The sequence below is a fragment of the Triticum aestivum genome, chromosome 5B (assembly GCF_018294505.1).
Source record: "Triticum aestivum cultivar Chinese Spring chromosome 5B, IWGSC CS RefSeq v2.1, whole genome shotgun sequence".
Taxonomy (NCBI): Eukaryota; Viridiplantae; Streptophyta; class Magnoliopsida; order Poales; family Poaceae; genus Triticum; species Triticum aestivum.
The window spans coordinates 464,328,587-464,344,505 of NC_057807.1; the positions used below are offsets into that span (position 1 = coordinate 464,328,587).

The window sequence follows — 15,919 nt, forward strand, 5'->3', positions numbered from 1 at the left end:
TAGTTTATCTAAAACAAAATTATGTTGTGTTCAAGGGATATCTATATGATCCGATCGATTGCATAAGACCCGCGGTAGCAATAGAACGGGAAAGGTATACAGAAAAGACAGTTCTTTTCAATTTAAATTATCTATATATTAGTTTATTCTATTTCTAGATATCTATTTATATATGTTAGTATTAGTTAGTAGTACTATTAGATACCGATCCCGGCTCTGTGAGTTCTTTCTTCCGTGATGAACTGTCGGCATCAGTCCTACATTTTTTTCTCTGTGGACCGAGGAGAAAGGGGGCTCAGCAGGAAGAGGATTATACCATGAGAGGAGCACAGAGGTCAACCCGCTTCAAATATGGAACATGGATTCTGGCAATGCAACGGAAAAACGTGTAGAATCTAAATATGATGCTATTTTTAGCTGTTAAATATTTCTAAAATATTATTTTGATGTGAACTTAATCTATAATGTACGATTCGTTCTTTCTTACTGATAGAGAGGAAAGAAAACATCGAAAACCACGCATGCACACATGTGAAAAACCTCGCGAAAAAAACATATTTCTCATTTTATTTCAAACGAGTGTGCGCGAGAGAGATGCCTTAGAACTGACCGCATTCAAACACGCTTTCGTTGTATGAGCACTGAGACCACCATCAACAACACAAATGTGATGCCATGTGAAAATAAAGGACGTGAACACATTAGGGTCTTGAATCATGGTTATTGGGTTAAGAATGTGTGTTATTTATTCTCCCGTTGCAACACACGAGATTTTTTGCTAGTTACTAAACATAAATATATCCGAGACGGACATACGGTCATCAGCTCGCTCACTTTCATCGATCGGCCAGGGGAAGTTTTCCCTCTCTCTCCTCTCAGGCCAATCTTTCAGCATAGTCCTCCGGCGGCTCCCCTCCACCGGCAACCTCGGTCATCGGTGGTGGGAGGGGGGTCACCGGATCCATGCGTGTGAATCGTTTTTACTCCATCGAGTCTAGGTTTTTAGGTTGTTCATCTTCTTGGCCTTTGCGATGACGATGACGACGCTGAATAAAGATTCTTCGTATCCTTCCCTGACGAGGCCATCGGTCCTATGGTTAGGGACAGATCTGAAAACCAATCTGTTCAAGCAAGGATGATGTGGCGTTGGCATTCTCGTGGTGAACCTGTGTCCTCGGGCTTCGCCATTTGCTCCAGTGTCGACGTGGAGCTTGGGAGGTAGTCCAGGAGCGGATGCAAATTGCGGTACGTATCGACGACATCTGGAAGACGAAACGTGTGTTGGGTTCATGGTTCGTGGATGACATGTATGGTTTCCTTCTTTGACGTCTTAGTCGTGGTGGTGTGTCCGGGGTGTTGCCCCGGTCTGATTCATTCAACTGTAAATGGCTTTATTTTTGTTTAGTCACCTTGAAGGTCCGCAAAGCTGCATATCAGCGATGAAGACCGCATAGCTCAGGTGAGGAGGTGATCCGTCATTTTTTTCTTCGGTCGCTATTGTGGTGGTGCCGAAGGTAGGTGACGGGGGTTAGTGTTAAGCTCGGAGATGTTACGTTGTCTTTTCAGTTTTATCATGTTAGTCTTTAGGTGACTTGTATTTTAATTTTTATGATATGAATGAGACACATCTTACATGACTTTTTTTTTAAAATACGGCATTTACTGTCAATGCCCACAATGGTCAACATAGGGGCCCAGTTGCCAATGTGGCGCCTGCCTGGTTAGGCAATTCCGCGAGCATCTCCAGGCCACTCTCAGGCAGCCATATTGCCCAGGCAAAACCGGCGAGGTCAAGTCACGATCCAACTAGCTGCAAATCTCCCCAGATACTCGACCACCGGCCGCCGCCGTGCCGTGCCCTAGCGTCGCCGCCGTCGCCTCGATCGCACGCCCCGCCGGCTCGGGACACGCCCGCCTCTCACGCGTCGCCGCCATCGCCGTCCCCACTCTTACTCGTCGGGACACCGCAGTCTCTGGCCGCCTCTTCTGCGCGAATCGCTTGTCCGCGGGCGGGATGGACAAGCTGGTGCAGTTCGGGAGGAAGGCATGGTTCGTGGTGCGGGTCATGTCCGGCTACGAGGAGAGGAGGATCCGGTCCTACAGGCTGCAGCTGCAGCAGCGCCTCCAGCAGGTGAGAAAGAGGCTGGGTCCGCCATTTCTTGGCTGATATGTACTCCTATCTATTCTATCAATTTTAGGAAAACATCATTCACCGGCCTTCCAAGACTCCACTGAATCTTCTAGGCTTTCCAGCTGTTTTACTTTGGAGGATCTCTCGGAATTAGGATAGGGTTGGCCTCCAGGCGTGAAGATTGAACTCTTAATTACACTAGGGCAGTAGGGCTGACAGACACTTGGTTTTGATTGGATTCGTGTTCTTCTCGTTAAGTTGTTTGACATGGCTGTAAACGAGAACTGCTTGATATTAGGAAAAAAGGAGTGTTGTGCTAAGAGAATAACTTTGCGCATTTAGTGTGGAACTCGCAATGCGTATCCATTGTCCGGCTTGTTCAGTTTGTCTTGTCTGGGGAAAATTGTCACTATTTCAGTTAACCATCTTCTTTAGTTAGTGTAATGCATCTGACCACAATTGTTTGCTCCCTGGACACTGAATTATCTTGCAAGTTTTTTTGGGTTGTACCGGAGGGAGTAATGGTTAGGAACTCACTAGAAGCACACCGCATATCTGATCAACTTTGCAACTGTTGTGGTTGTGGGTGCACAGGGCTGCAGGAGATACGCATATCCATGAAGGCATTGTGTATGTTATGTTAGACTGTTAGAGATAGGAAGTTTAGGAAAATGAGTTAATCCAGTATTAAGTATCTTTGTTGGATACATTTGGGTCTATCAGTAAGGGTCTGGTTAAATTAGGAAGATTCCATTTGAACTAGGAAGATAGAGGTATGGTTTGTCTTGAGTTTGAATAGAGATCAGACTTGGGGATCAAGTTAGTCGTCCTATATAAAGGACTAGTGTGTAGCAGCTTGAATCAGGGAACAAGAGAATAGTTTGCCAATCTGTTGTCGTCCCAAAGCTATGTTCTGCTCCGCAATCCCCTGTGCCATGCCATCCGGCCATTCTCATGGTGGTGGTTACCTAGTCTGTTCCAGCAACGCTTTTTATTTCTGAGTTGATTTCCCTATCCTAATTGTTGATAATTTTTATCATCATTAAACAAAGATAGGAGGGCATTTGTCCTGATGACCTGTCTTACTGCGAGTTGCTGCCACAATTCTTGTGTCATTCTTGTTGTTTGTGTATGCCGGGTGCATTCGACCTGTTTTTTTTCTCTTTGCACCCTTAACCAGTGGCGGTGTTAGACTTATGAACTTCAGAACTTGTCAGGTACTTAATTTCCTTTTAGCAATGATGTGGTGCTATCATGTAAAGAACATATTATATGTTCCAAATTATGTTTATAGGCAACTAGATTGCACTGATAAGGATACGCTTATCAGTATCGGGGTGATATGGATACGTAATTATGTCATTTCTGAAAAGCACCAATACGGGGATATGTTTGACTATTTTTGAAAACAATATAAAAAATATGCTATCAATAAGCCTCAAGCCATTTAGCATATATTTAGTCACTGCAGTCCATTATCTTCTACTCCCTCCGTCTGGAAATACTTGTCATCAAAATGAATGAAAATGGATGTATCTATAACTAAAATACATCTAGATACATCCATTTCAATGACAAGTATTTTCGGACGGAGGAAGTATCTTCTTATCCATTATTCCAACATAAGCAAGAACCAACAGCCAACGGGTTCACCAAACATAAAAGTTCAGTTAGAGAGAAAGGGAGGAGGAGGAAATCAGCAGCCTAACATTAGATAGAATTCTACAGGATAGTGGGGGGAAGGGGAGCGGGAGCACCGGGGAGAGGCGTCCACCACCAGCACTAGTAGAGCCTGAGAGGTATCGGGGACGTATTGGGAAAGAATCATTATCGGCCACGGTATCTGATACGGGTACACTGGTTGCTGGAAGTATCGGTGTTCTTGATAGTCAAATTTTACTTACAGTTATGCAAACTAATGTTGTAGCTTTGCAGGGCATATTTGGGTGTCGCTTAGGACTAAAGTTATTTATTCTAATTTTAGCACTGAAACCTTGAAGTCCTCAATCTTCTGTATACTGTCTCTTGTATTGAACTATTGCTCACTAGAATATCTTAACTTAATATCAGGAAACTACTACACTGGCTTGCAGATAAGATCGTCCTTTCCAGGTAGTATGTAGGGTTGATTATTCATGGTGACATCACCAATCATCTGTAAGGACAAATATTGTATTTAATTACAATATCAGTTAAACTTCAGTACTGTTTATTCAGGCTCAGGCTAAGAAGAAGGAGATTGAGAAACAACCAGAGCAAGTTATTCTGTCAGAGGTTCGTCAAGTGGTTCAGCAGATGCAAGCTCTCAATCAGCACCTCGAAGAAGCTGTAAGGCATTGTACTGCAAATTTATACTAGTTAATTACCCAACACTTTCCCAGGAAATGTGTATTGCATTCTGAGAAATTATTTACTACTACTTCCGTTCCATAATTATTGTCGTGGTTTTAGTTCAGAGGGATTAGTTTATGTGCAATCTCACAACTGAAAAAGAGGCAGCCATCATGTTGTCGGCCTTTGGAGAATGAATGAACAATACAGTGGCTTGTTTCTGTTTGATTGCTGTGAAACATGCTATTTCTGGAACTCCCAAAATAGACTTATTTTTTTGGTTTAGATTTCAGATGTAGGATCGCTGTCAGTAAACTGAAATGCCACTTGTTTTATACAAACAACTGGTGTAATAACTTCTAATCCGTTCTTTTCATCTTGCTCTTCAGGAAACTGCCATAGACGAGTATTTCAAACCGATCGACAAGAATGCTCAGATCTTAACAGACATGCAAATGGAGAAAGAAGAGAAGCAAATGAAGGAGATGCTCCAAGTAATGCGAGGCCAAATAGAAATGCAAAGAGAAATCGAGGCGAGGAAAGCCGAGGCCAGTGCCGTGGAGCCTGTCAACACCCAAGCGAGTGCAACAACGGCCGAGATTCCTCCAAAACAAGAAAACACTAAATAGATACTGTTCACTGTTACGTTTTCCATAAGCAAGTTATTATGCACGCATGGATGGACTCTTTACATGGGGCTCTTGTTGGGCTAGGTAATAAGTAGGGATGTATGGCAACACAACTGCCAATTTTGTACCTCAGGGGGTATTCTTTTTCGCTGGGCAGAGTTCTCGTCTTCTTGGCCCATGTTGTTTCCCATTCGAGGCGGTAAATCATGGAAGCTTTGTGCAATGTGATGTCGGCTGTGACTTCTGGAAACTGCACCGTGTGCGGAACCACGATTGGAGTCCTGTCCTAAGTCGGAAGCACAATTTTACTTGGAAAGCTTTATGTTCGTGTGTTTTGCGGATGTGCTGTTGTCATCCCATTGTGTTTTACCCTTCGTTTAGTGTCTTTGCTCGAGGTTGTTATTTGAGCAGGGGGTGAATCTGGGATTCTCAACACAAACATACAACAATGAGGACGGGACTTTGGTTTTCTGAAACTGGAGTGGAAAGAGACCAAACCAATGATCCTAGCTTCAGGTAATTTACAGCCTTATCATCACTGCGCAAAACATGAACTTCTTATCCTATACCCTGGTAAAAACGGTAAGTTTTCTGCTGTTGCTGCACTTGGAGCTGAAGAATTTACAGCGATGTTTACCCCTCTGGAGGGTGGTTTTAAGTTTTAACCAGAAGTGGGTTCGTACAAACTACTCCGAGCTAAAGAACGCTCTTCCAAGTTTGAAGTTCGAGGCTCGTAGAACACATGATTCGATTGTTGTCTTTTTGGTGCCTTACTTCAGTACCGTGGGATTATACACTTTTTCGGGGTGGAAAGACAGGAACGGACAAGGGGGATGTTTATTGTGATCATCTGTTGTTATGTTTTATTATGGCATATGGGCAGTGTTGCTTTTGTGCTAATATACACACATTTTTGTTGGGTGCCTCTGCTAGTGAGGGTTGGTGCTGTGCGCCTTGCCCTAATATGTGTCGAATTCATATGAGCACTTTGCATCATAAAAACAATATTTATAGTAAAAAAACAGTTAAACATGTCAATTTATATTGTTGTATGCAGTCTACATTGAGCATGTTTCATGAAATACGTTTTGTTTATTATAGAATTGCACAAGTTAGGTGTTGCGACACATTGTAGATTCTAGAAAAGGAGCAATAATTACAAGTTGTTTCTATTTTGTGCATAGCACAAAAAAATGGAATAATAAATAATGAAGGCGGTGGTCGAAGGGTGACCGATAGCAAAGGCTCACGGGCCGGCTTCCGTCACCACTTTCCCGCTCCGAAGAAGTGTTGTTGCCTCGGATTTAATAGAGAAGGCCACCCGCCGCCTCCAGGAACGTGGCCTACCACCATCGGTTGATGGTGGTAGCCGATGCAGGAGGAGTAGGGGCACCGCATGGCATACGTGATGAGCTCTCTCTGGAAGAATCTAGAATGTCCTAAGGAGGAGCCCTAGGGGTCCATAGGGGTTTCGAAGCCTCCTAGGCCACCTGGAGGACAACATCGGAGTTGCTCTGGTTGGCACATACTCACTCCTTTCCGGTTTATAAGGCTTATCCCAACTTTTTTGTTTTTCCAACTTAAAGGGCTCATCTCCATCTCATTTTTAGTTTTCGAGGCGCATTAAATCTTTGCATGCAAGAATTAAAAAGAAACACATCAATGCATGTAATGTTCCTACTCATCTAGTGGTCAAGCATGCAAGCACTGCAATTAATTCAAATTAATGCATGAGTTTAATTTGGATAGTTTTGTAAAGTATGAGATACATTTCTCCACTCATAAAATGCCTTGGTTGATGAGATTTCATATTTGAGCCCTATAAACCGGAAAGGAGGGAGTAATCTTGATTCTTGATGGCACTAGCACGATTGTAATAAGAGCATCTACAACCGGCCTCCTCAAATCCTTCTCAAACGTACGCGGACACGCCCAGTCAAGAACCAGATAAGAGAGAAGAAAAAAATGTGACCCAATCGGACCCCTTATATCATCCCTATACATGGGGGCTGTCCACGAACCCTCATATCGAGGACAAATCTAGAAAGAATATGATGGCTGGCGGACTCGATAGGTCAGTCCGTCATGTAGGACGAGGCCCACCGCGGACACCTTTTCTTTTTCTTTATTCATTCTTTTATTTTCCTCTCTTCATCTTCACAAATCACGTACAAGTGACCGGACATATAAGAAAGAAAATGATGAGTATGGCTGTATGGACAGTCAAATAAGGGTTCAAAATGAACATGTGCGGGCGCGTCTGTGGGCATTTAAGGGTCTGTTTGGATGGCAGCCGAGCGCTGCCATGCCAATATTTTGGCGTTGACCACCAGGCTAGGAGGGCGTTTGGATTGGTGCCAGCGCTTTCTTACCCTGCCAATTCTTTGGTCGCTAGTACACCTCCTCTTTACTTTTTGCGCCCATGCTTTGGCTTGGCAGTGGCGGCAGAATCGTACGCCAAAAAATTGCACGCCCTTGATTTGGCAGGGCAGTCCTGGGCGCTAACCAAACAGCCCCTAAGAGCCCATATTTGCTAAGTTTGATTGTAGATGCTCTAACATCTTATACTATGGGACGTAGGAAGTAGATCCGAAGCCATGTACATTGATCGATTCAGAGCCATGATAGACCCTCTCTTCCTTTATCTTCAGAACAAGAAAAAGAAATCTTTTTTTTTTGTGAACAGGGAAAGGCGACAGCGGGCGCCACATTCATTCAGCTTAATGCAAAGTACAACATGGATTACAAAGTCCTGTAGATGAACTTGAGAGAGTTTAGAAATAAAAGGACAAGGAGAGTGCATACGAGCTGAAGAATTGCATTCAAAGACAGGTTCCGCGGAGGAATTGAGAACCCGATGAGCCACATTGTCTGCAATACCATTAGCTTCCTGGATATATGATAAAACAGATGGCTGCAAACTCAACGGAGAGATGGAAGAAAATTCTGCTATCGAGCGCCTGCTGGTCCAATGTACGTCATCATCAGGGTTGAGTCTTGTACTTGCAGCAGCTTTGGCTTCTAGAAGCAGTGATATTAGCAGGTTTGGATGGGCTTGGGATGAAATTGAACACACGTTCCAGGTCAAGTGAACGGTGGCCATATGCCTGTTCTAGTCCAGGTCAAGTGATGAATGAACGGTGCCCATACGCATGTCTAGTGTGGACGTAGGAAACGACATGATGACATGACCATCAGCATCCGTGACTAGGAGTACGTGTCTTGGCATGCACTTGCGAGTGGTGCAGACGCAGAGACAGGTCACTGGCTCCAGATCGGTCCATAGCTCTCAATCTCATGAGATATTTCTGTACTACTTCCTATCCTAATGACAAGGACGAGGAAGGGATCCACGTACGAGCCACGGTCGATGGTGATATGGACGGGGAGCAGATCGACCAGCTATGACACCTAGCTAGCTAGCGGCGCCCCGGACTGATAGGACACGCAGCAGCTCGTGAGTGATCAATAATTCACGCTAATTTGCATGTGGGTTTTATTAGAGACATACTCCCGATGATGATTGGCATGACGCATCATGCACATCAATCATTATCATGAGAGAGAGGATCACATGTTTTTGTACGTGTAGTTGTGTACTGACCACTGACTCGGGCATGAGTCATGAGCTGATCTTGCTAGCTAGCTCGATCGCTCGTGGCACATCGATCTGCACACATGCGTTTGTATGGTCCCATGCATTGCATGGATAGGATCGATATATGGCCAGATCGTAGGCGTGACGTCAGAATCAACAAAGTGGCTTTGGAGCTACGTGAAGATGCATATTCCTCAAGGTAACTCCGGCACACATGCACAGTACGGCCAGAGGGAGATTGGTCGAGATGACCAGTATTTTTGGCGTGCCAAAATGGAAGGTAAAAATCTGCATCACCACGTACGTACGTACGATAGGTCACTTTACTGTCCCAAAGCTCACAAAATAATTACTTCACTGTTCCAAAGGTGCACAGCTTATTTGGCAAACATATATAGTATACCAGTTGGCAAATTGCGACACTTGACACGTCGACATAAGGACCATAATTACACACAACAACACTTGATGCTCGCGCTCAAACATCCATGCATGTCTCACCTCAGTAACTCCTGGCGTTCCCCGTCGGGTTGCCGTCGAACCGCCGGATGCCGAAGTGCCGGAGCTCCACGCCGGCCTCCGCGGCCGTCCCCGACTCGCCGTCCAGCGCCATCTCGGCCAGGATCCTCCCCACCGCGGGGCCCATCTTGAACCCGTGGCCGGAGAACCCGGCGCCGACCACCACGTCCCTCCCGAACTCCTCGCCGCCCAGGAAGTCGATCACGAAGTCCTCGTCGGGCGTCATGGAGTACATGCACGCCTGTCGGACCACCGGCCCGCCCGCGGTCTCCACGTGGCCCGGCATCACCTCGTCGATCCACCGCGCCACGGGCTCCACCAGCCCGTCCTCGCCCGGGCCGATGGCCCAGTCCCGGCCGTCCGGGTCGCACGGCGGCCCGCCGTGCATGGCGATCTTGATCAGCCCCGGGTACTCCATCGACGGCGTGCTGTAGATGTAGGGGACGCCGTAGCTCGCGAACGTCGGGAAGCCGGCCTCCGTCGTGAGCTCGCGCTCGTGCCCGGGCTTCACCTTCCAGTAGCAGATGAGGGTGTGCAGCGGCTGCACCGGCAGGTCGGCGCCGGTGACGGACTTGACCAGCTTGCTCGTCCACGCGCCCACCGTGATGATGCACTTGGCGCCGTGGAACTCCTCGCCGGTAGCTGTCTTCACCACGATCGTCGTCGTTCCTTCTCCTGCTCGAAAGATTTACTAGCAGTTAATATGGGTTGCACTTCGTGTTTACTGCATACGATTTTTAGCTACACCATTATGCATTTATGCTCTAATATTTTTGTGTATTTCACTTCTTAATTTGCTTGTATATGAGGGTTAGAATTATTTAGAAAACTATTAGAGCATATTTTTGCGATAAGAATCTTTTTGAAGCACTTGACGGCGCCAGCTCTGCTCGCGGTCTTAAACAATTAGTTGATTCTTTAGAGAAACCTGCCGCAATATTTTTAGCCACTACCCCGTTGGCTTGTAGTATGTGCGCCAACCGAAGTGTAATGAACCAAACTAGTACATGTGATGTGACGTGACAAGTGGAAGTACTACTTTCGTTTAAGAAATGGCAAATGGAGTTATAAAGCAAGAGATTCTTGTCCATTATTTTGGACACGGAAAGGTACGACGATTCCCAACTAAAGCTGCAATCATTGTACACTACTCAAAGTGCGCCCTTTGCATGCAAGGAAGTGGAAATTATTGATATGGCGCGACAGTTCATACGTGCGGACAAATTTGCTCTGTGAAGATAGCCAGATCAGGCCATGATCTGTATAAGATGCCACGTAAAAATTTGTTTGTGACGAAAAGTTTGCAAGACAACTAGGGATGGTCCATGAAAATGCTGACGCGGCCGCGTCGCACGGCACCGGCTCACATGCAGGAGCCGATGGACCGAATGCTTCCAAGGAAATTGGTTGGAGGTGAGACGAAGAAGACGTGCGAGCGTGCGACACGGCCGGCCGCGCTCTGTCGGTTTACTCACCTTGCCTGGCGACGTCGACGACCTCCGCCCTGTCCCTCACGACGGCGCCCAGCTTGGCGGCCAGCGCCTGGAACATGGCCACCGCCTTGGTCGCCTTCATCACCCCGCCCAGCTCGCTGCTCGCCGCCGCCCACCCGTCCGGCACCCGGAACGCCTCCGCCCACGCCGGCCGTGGCGCGTCCGCCGCAGCCGGGGCGAGCACGGTGGCGCCGCCGTTGGCGACGGAGGCGACGAACGCCGGGTCGTCCCGCGGGCCCAGGTCGAGGTGCGGGGTGGGCGTGAGCACGGCGTACCCGGAGTCCCGCTGCGCGTCGTCCCAGAGGCGGCGCGAGAGGCGGACCATGGGCGGGTAGTGCGGCTGCGGGTAGGTGGCGCGGATGGTGCGGGACTCGCCGTGCGAGGAGCCGCGCTGGTGCAGCAGGTCGAACTGCTCGAGCAGGAGCACGCGCGCGCCCCGGGACGCCGCCGCGTGCGCCGCGCAGCTGCCCATGATGCCCGCGCCCACCACGATCACGTCGAACGACCGCTCGGCCGGCTGCGCAGCCATGGTTGCTCTTCCTGTGTCTGTGGTACGTGCGTGCTCTGGAAGTGAAGGGTGTGCGAGGCAGGAACCAGGAGGGAGGTAGGCTTGTGTGTATTTAAAGACCGGTTTTGCTACTCAGGCAACCGATGACCGTCCGTGTAGCTTCGCCGCTGCTTGTGCAGTTGTGCTGGCTCATATTGAAGGGGTAGCTTCTTCTTTTACTTATTTTGTTGTTGGTCATGTAAAGAGACACGCCAATGTATCCGTCCATCTATGTGCAAAGCATGCATGCACACCAGAGATGACAAGAGTGTTGGATAGACTCCCCTTCTGGCTTTTTGTCACTAGCCTTATGGCTGATAGTGACGGAGCCCCTTTGATTGAATGATAAAAGCTCTTAATTCCTCGCAAAAATATTAAAAATTGTGCTGGCTTGGGTTGGCTTGAATTGGACCGACTTTTCCTTTTCTTTTCTTTTGAGCCTGACTGATCCTTCTTTTGCTTGAACCAATTTCGTCTTTTTTTAACCTTGCAACCGATTTAGTCTTTCTTTTTAATCTTGCAGCCGATTCCGTTTGTTGCTGGGCTACGGTTTGGACACATGTTATAGCATCAAGGATTCCTCAAATGCCCCATATACGTCTAGGCGGACGGTCCGACCAGTGACCGATTATAATTATGACCCAGTCATACTTCTCAAACTGGCCTTATATGTCTGAACTGACTGGCATCCGCATATCTAGCCCATACCTTGGACAGATATGAGGAGGCACGGACGTGCCTGGGCGCGTCCACCATATCAGATCCAACATACATGACCCTCCCCCCCCCCCCACACACACACCTCCCCGACTTTGCCGAACCAGCCCTTTTTCTCACATTTCTTTTTCCTCATCCCGCCGACCCTACCTTAGCTCCCCTGCCATCCCAATCCCTCAACGCCGTCAACGCTGCTGCACAACTCTACCCGCCAGTCTCGCTACCTCGGAATCTGTCGTTGCCCCAAATGCCGTTGTGGTACGCCTGACAATTCTGGGACCGCACTTTGCCCTCTATGTGTTCGACAATTTGTTCGAGCATTTTTTGCTTCTTTCATAGGCAAAACAATGGATTCGAATGGTCCGTAGGATGAGGAGTATGAAAACAAGGAGCTTGGTGAATTAATTCAAGAAGAGTTCTTCGATTCGTCGGATTCAAATGAAGATACTGAGATGATGATGATCATGAGCATCCCATGGACAGGGAGGCGGAGCACATTCTAAACTTGAAGGGTTCTGAAAGTGCTAGTTATCGACTAGAGGGGGTGAATAGGCGATTTTTATGAAAGTCTTGAAAACACGATGGCTTTGAAGATAAACAAGTAAACTAAACCTATGTAGTAAGCAGCGGAATGAAGACTACACTAGGCAGACATTAGTCAAGCATACAATACAGTGAAAGCACAAAGACTAACTACAACTAGGTAGACAGGATCAAAATGGAAGATAGCACAAAGCTAAACATATATAAGTCTTCACACAATGAAGTCAAATGAATCAGGCAGGCAAGCAATGACTTCACGAAGACAAACTAAAAGGTAAGGAGAGTAGGGGATAGAACCAGTTGCTTGGTGAAGACAAGGATTTGGTAGACTAGTTCGAGTTGCTGTGACAACTGTACGTCTGGTTAGGGAGGCTGAGATTAAACTCAGAAGATGGTGTCTACACCTTATTCCCCTTGAGCTAAGGACACCCAGTCCTCGCCCAATCACTCTGGTAAGTCTTCAAGGTAGACTTCCAAACCTTCACAGACTTTGTTCACCGGCAATCCACAATGACTCTTGGATGCTCAGAACGCGACGCCTAACTAGCTGGAGGATTCACAATCCTCAAGTGTAACAAGTCTTCGGATCATGCGGACAGAAAGACTTCAGTGATGCCTAACACTCTTTGGCTTTGGGTGTTATGGGCTTAGTCCTCGCAAGGATCTCTCTCTCAAATGCTTCGAAGGTGGGTTGTTCTCAAACGACAAAAGCCGTGCACTAACTCTGAGCAGCCACCAATTTATGGTATAGGGGGTGGGTTATTTATAGCCAGGAGGCAACCCGACCTGATATGTCCAAAATGACCTTGGGTCACTAAGGAAGTCCAACGGTCGGATTTCAAACACACGCGGCATCTTGGCTTGGGCTACAAGCAAAACTGACTCATCCAGCTCTGGATAAGGTTTGCTCTCATTGTCTTCGCTCGAAGACATAGGATTTGGTTGAGCATCACTTCAGTCACTCTGACTTTGTTCACTTGGACCCCACTTAACAGTACGGTGGCTCCTATGACTCAATAAAGAAGAAAGGAAACTACAAAATAGTTATGTCTTCGCACTCCATAGTCTTCAAGTGAATATCTTCACACATCATAATCTTCATCATGAATGTCTTCATGAACCACCATTGTCTTCAATGTCTTCACACATTTTTAGGGGTCATCTCTGGTAGGTAAACCGAATCAATGAGGGACTACTACCTGTGTTATCCTGCAATTCTCACAAACACATTAGTCCCTCAACCACGTTTGTCGTCAATACTCCAAAACCAACTAGGGGTGGCACTAGATGAACTTACAATCTCCCCCTTTTTGGTGATTGATGACAAACTGGTTGAAGTTTTCAATGGGGATAAAAGTATGTGAAAGTTCAGTTTCGTGAGCATTGTCTTCATACATTAAAAGAGGCTACCCCTGAAGATGTGCATATAAGTAGTTTGCTTTTGAATGCAAATGCAAATGGCAGGTTTTGATTTGTGGAGGCCTTCTTCATGGTGTGAAGACAATTCATCATGCATATATGAAAGTACTGAAGATAATGATATGCATAATTAAAGATGGACGTATGCAGAATGACTTCATGCGGAATTTTATCATCGCATCACAAAGTGGCAGCAAGAGTAGCAGACGACCATCAAGTTTAAGCGTTACAACTCAAAAACCAAATGGTTTCAAAACGAGAGTTGTAAGAACTTAGCAAAAATAAAGCAACCACCATTATGGACCCGCTTGAAGGTTATCAACTCATATGCTTCTCCCCCTTTTGTTAGTAATGAGCAAAAAGGTTTGAAGACATAGAGTATCTACTCGTTCCCAGCTGGAGTAGAAGATGGATCAGGGTCGATGTTGGAGTTTGGTGGTGCAGATGGGCCTGGCGCAACACCGTGATACAGTGAAGTTAATGCTGGTGAAGTGGCGTCGTCTTCTTCATCGACGACTCTCGCAACAACAGTTGCAGTCGAAGATGAGCACTAAGAATCTTCAGTTAAAGGTGTGTGATGCCAACTTGCATTCTGAGGAGGCCTGGAGTCAAACTTGAAGTTCTCAGTGAAGCCATCCTCACGAAGATCATCTTTAGCGCAGAGCAAGGTGAGGCTCTTCAAGGACCGCCTACAGGCTTCATGTGCAACAAATGAGTTCTTGGTGGCTAAGTTGCGAATTCGATTGACATCCACCAAGATACTCAACATCTGACGCTTCAGCCAATCATGATGTCTGTCCTACTTTTGATGTAAAGCCACCAGAAGCTCACGGTCATTGAGAACACGAGGACGCTTCTGAGGCCTTTGAGCTATGGTGCTTGCAGTGGCTTCAGTATTGGCACGATGCGGTATGCGCAGGTTGCCAGCCAGAGGATATGTAGGAGTTGCAGCATTGGGCAGATGAATACCTTCAATGGGCTGCGTGAAGCTCTAGAATTCAGCATTCTGAAGGTGGAGTGGCTTCTTGGCAGGCTCGGGGTAGATGGCTTCAATAGACATCAACTTCAGGTAAAAAGACAATATGGTTGCGCGCTGAAGGCTGATAGTCAATGGTTGAATGAAGCTTAATCAAGCACATCACCCATGGAGCATAGAATTTTAGACCAAATAGATCAATCCCAGAAGCAGCAAGTTGTCTGATGAAGAACTCTCAGAAGCAGCAATGTGGGACAGAAGCCCATCAAAGTTGGAGAAGGGGCCAATTCTGTTCTCATTGGCTTCACGTGTTCCATCTGACCTTGGTGCAGATCGACCAGGGTTGAAGTCGAGGCCAAATTCCTTCTTGTTCTTGACAGCTGAATCCTTTGCGAACTGAAGGTTGCGCTTGAAGAGATTGTCGTCATGACACCATAAAAGAGATGATGGGTCGGCATTCTCAGGCTGAGGTCCTCGGACCATGCAAGGATAGAATTGCTTAGCTATAGCTTCAGCCTTTGTCTTAGGTACCAAATTTCTGTAAAGACAATCGCCCCATGGGCACTTGATGGCATTCTTCTCAGCATATTTAGGTGTCACGAAGTTGTACTTGAACCATTGCTTAGCCCAATATCTTCGGATCCATTGGATCCTGTTCTTGCATTGTTATAGCTCTCTTCAGGGTTAAATTTTTAGAGCTCATACAGATCTGAGGGAAGGTCCAGTGTTGTATTGCCTTGGTGTTGCCTGCCACCTTCCCGTGCAGATTTCTCAGAAGCCATAATATTCAGGCAGATAGGCTTCAAAACAGTGAAAGGCTTCCGTCTGCTTGTCAAACAAGAGCTGGCTTCAGGAGATTCAATGTGACGCTGTAAGAATTCTGCAAATGAATGCAGACTATGAGAACCAAGGGGTTCTCCCACGGACATGTACCTGTGACAGCATTAGCGATGCGAGGGAAGGGGCAGAGGTCATATGCATTCTCAGAAAATTTTGAAGATAAATCAGTTAGAAGA

The 15,919-nt window shown here is 46.7% G+C and overlaps 2 protein-coding genes across 2 annotated transcripts; one reads left to right on the forward strand and one right to left on the reverse strand.

Moving 5' to 3' along the window:
- The first annotated feature begins 1,788 nt into the window (after positions 1-1,788).
- Positions 1,789-5,407, forward strand: LOC123112500 (uncharacterized). The gene is made up of 3 exons (XM_044533501.1): positions 1,789-2,131; positions 4,349-4,459; positions 4,852-5,407. Exons 1-3 carry the CDS (start codon positions 2,015-2,017, stop codon positions 5,089-5,091), a joined length of 468 nt encoding a protein of 155 aa, XP_044389436.1. The 5' UTR covers positions 1,789-2,014; the 3' UTR covers positions 5,092-5,407.
- Positions 5,408-8,968: 3,561 nt separating this feature from the next.
- Positions 8,969-11,405, reverse strand: LOC123112501 (probable sarcosine oxidase). Its single transcript, XM_044533502.1, has 2 exons — positions 10,684-11,405; positions 8,969-9,883 (listed from the first exon to the last, which is right to left on the reverse strand). Exons 1-2 carry the CDS (start codon positions 11,228-11,230, stop codon positions 9,192-9,194), a joined length of 1,239 nt encoding a protein of 412 aa, XP_044389437.1. The 5' UTR covers positions 11,231-11,405; the 3' UTR covers positions 8,969-9,191.
- Positions 11,406-15,919: the final 4,514 nt, after the last annotated feature.

Bases quoted from the DNA above. Each gene is read 5' to 3' on its own strand.
- LOC123112500 (XM_044533501.1), top strand. From the start codon at position 2,015: ATGGACAAGCTGGTGCAGTTCGGGAGGAAGGCATGGTTCGTGGTGCGG. The intron at 2,132-4,348 runs GTGAGAAAGAGG...CTGTTTATTCAG, and splicing joins TGCAGCAGCGCCTCCAGCAG to GCTCAGGCTAAGAAGAAGGA. The intron at 4,460-4,851 runs GTAAGGCATTGT...CTTGCTCTTCAG, and splicing joins ATCAGCACCTCGAAGAAGCT to GAAACTGCCATAGACGAGTA.
- LOC123112501 (XM_044533502.1), bottom strand. From the start codon at position 11,230: ATGGCTGCGCAGCCGGCCGAGCGGTCGTTCGACGTGATCGTGGTGGGC. The intron at 9,884-10,683 runs GTGAGTAAACCG...TCTTTCGAGCAG, and splicing joins CGTCGACGTCGCCAGGCAAG to GAGAAGGAACGACGACGATC.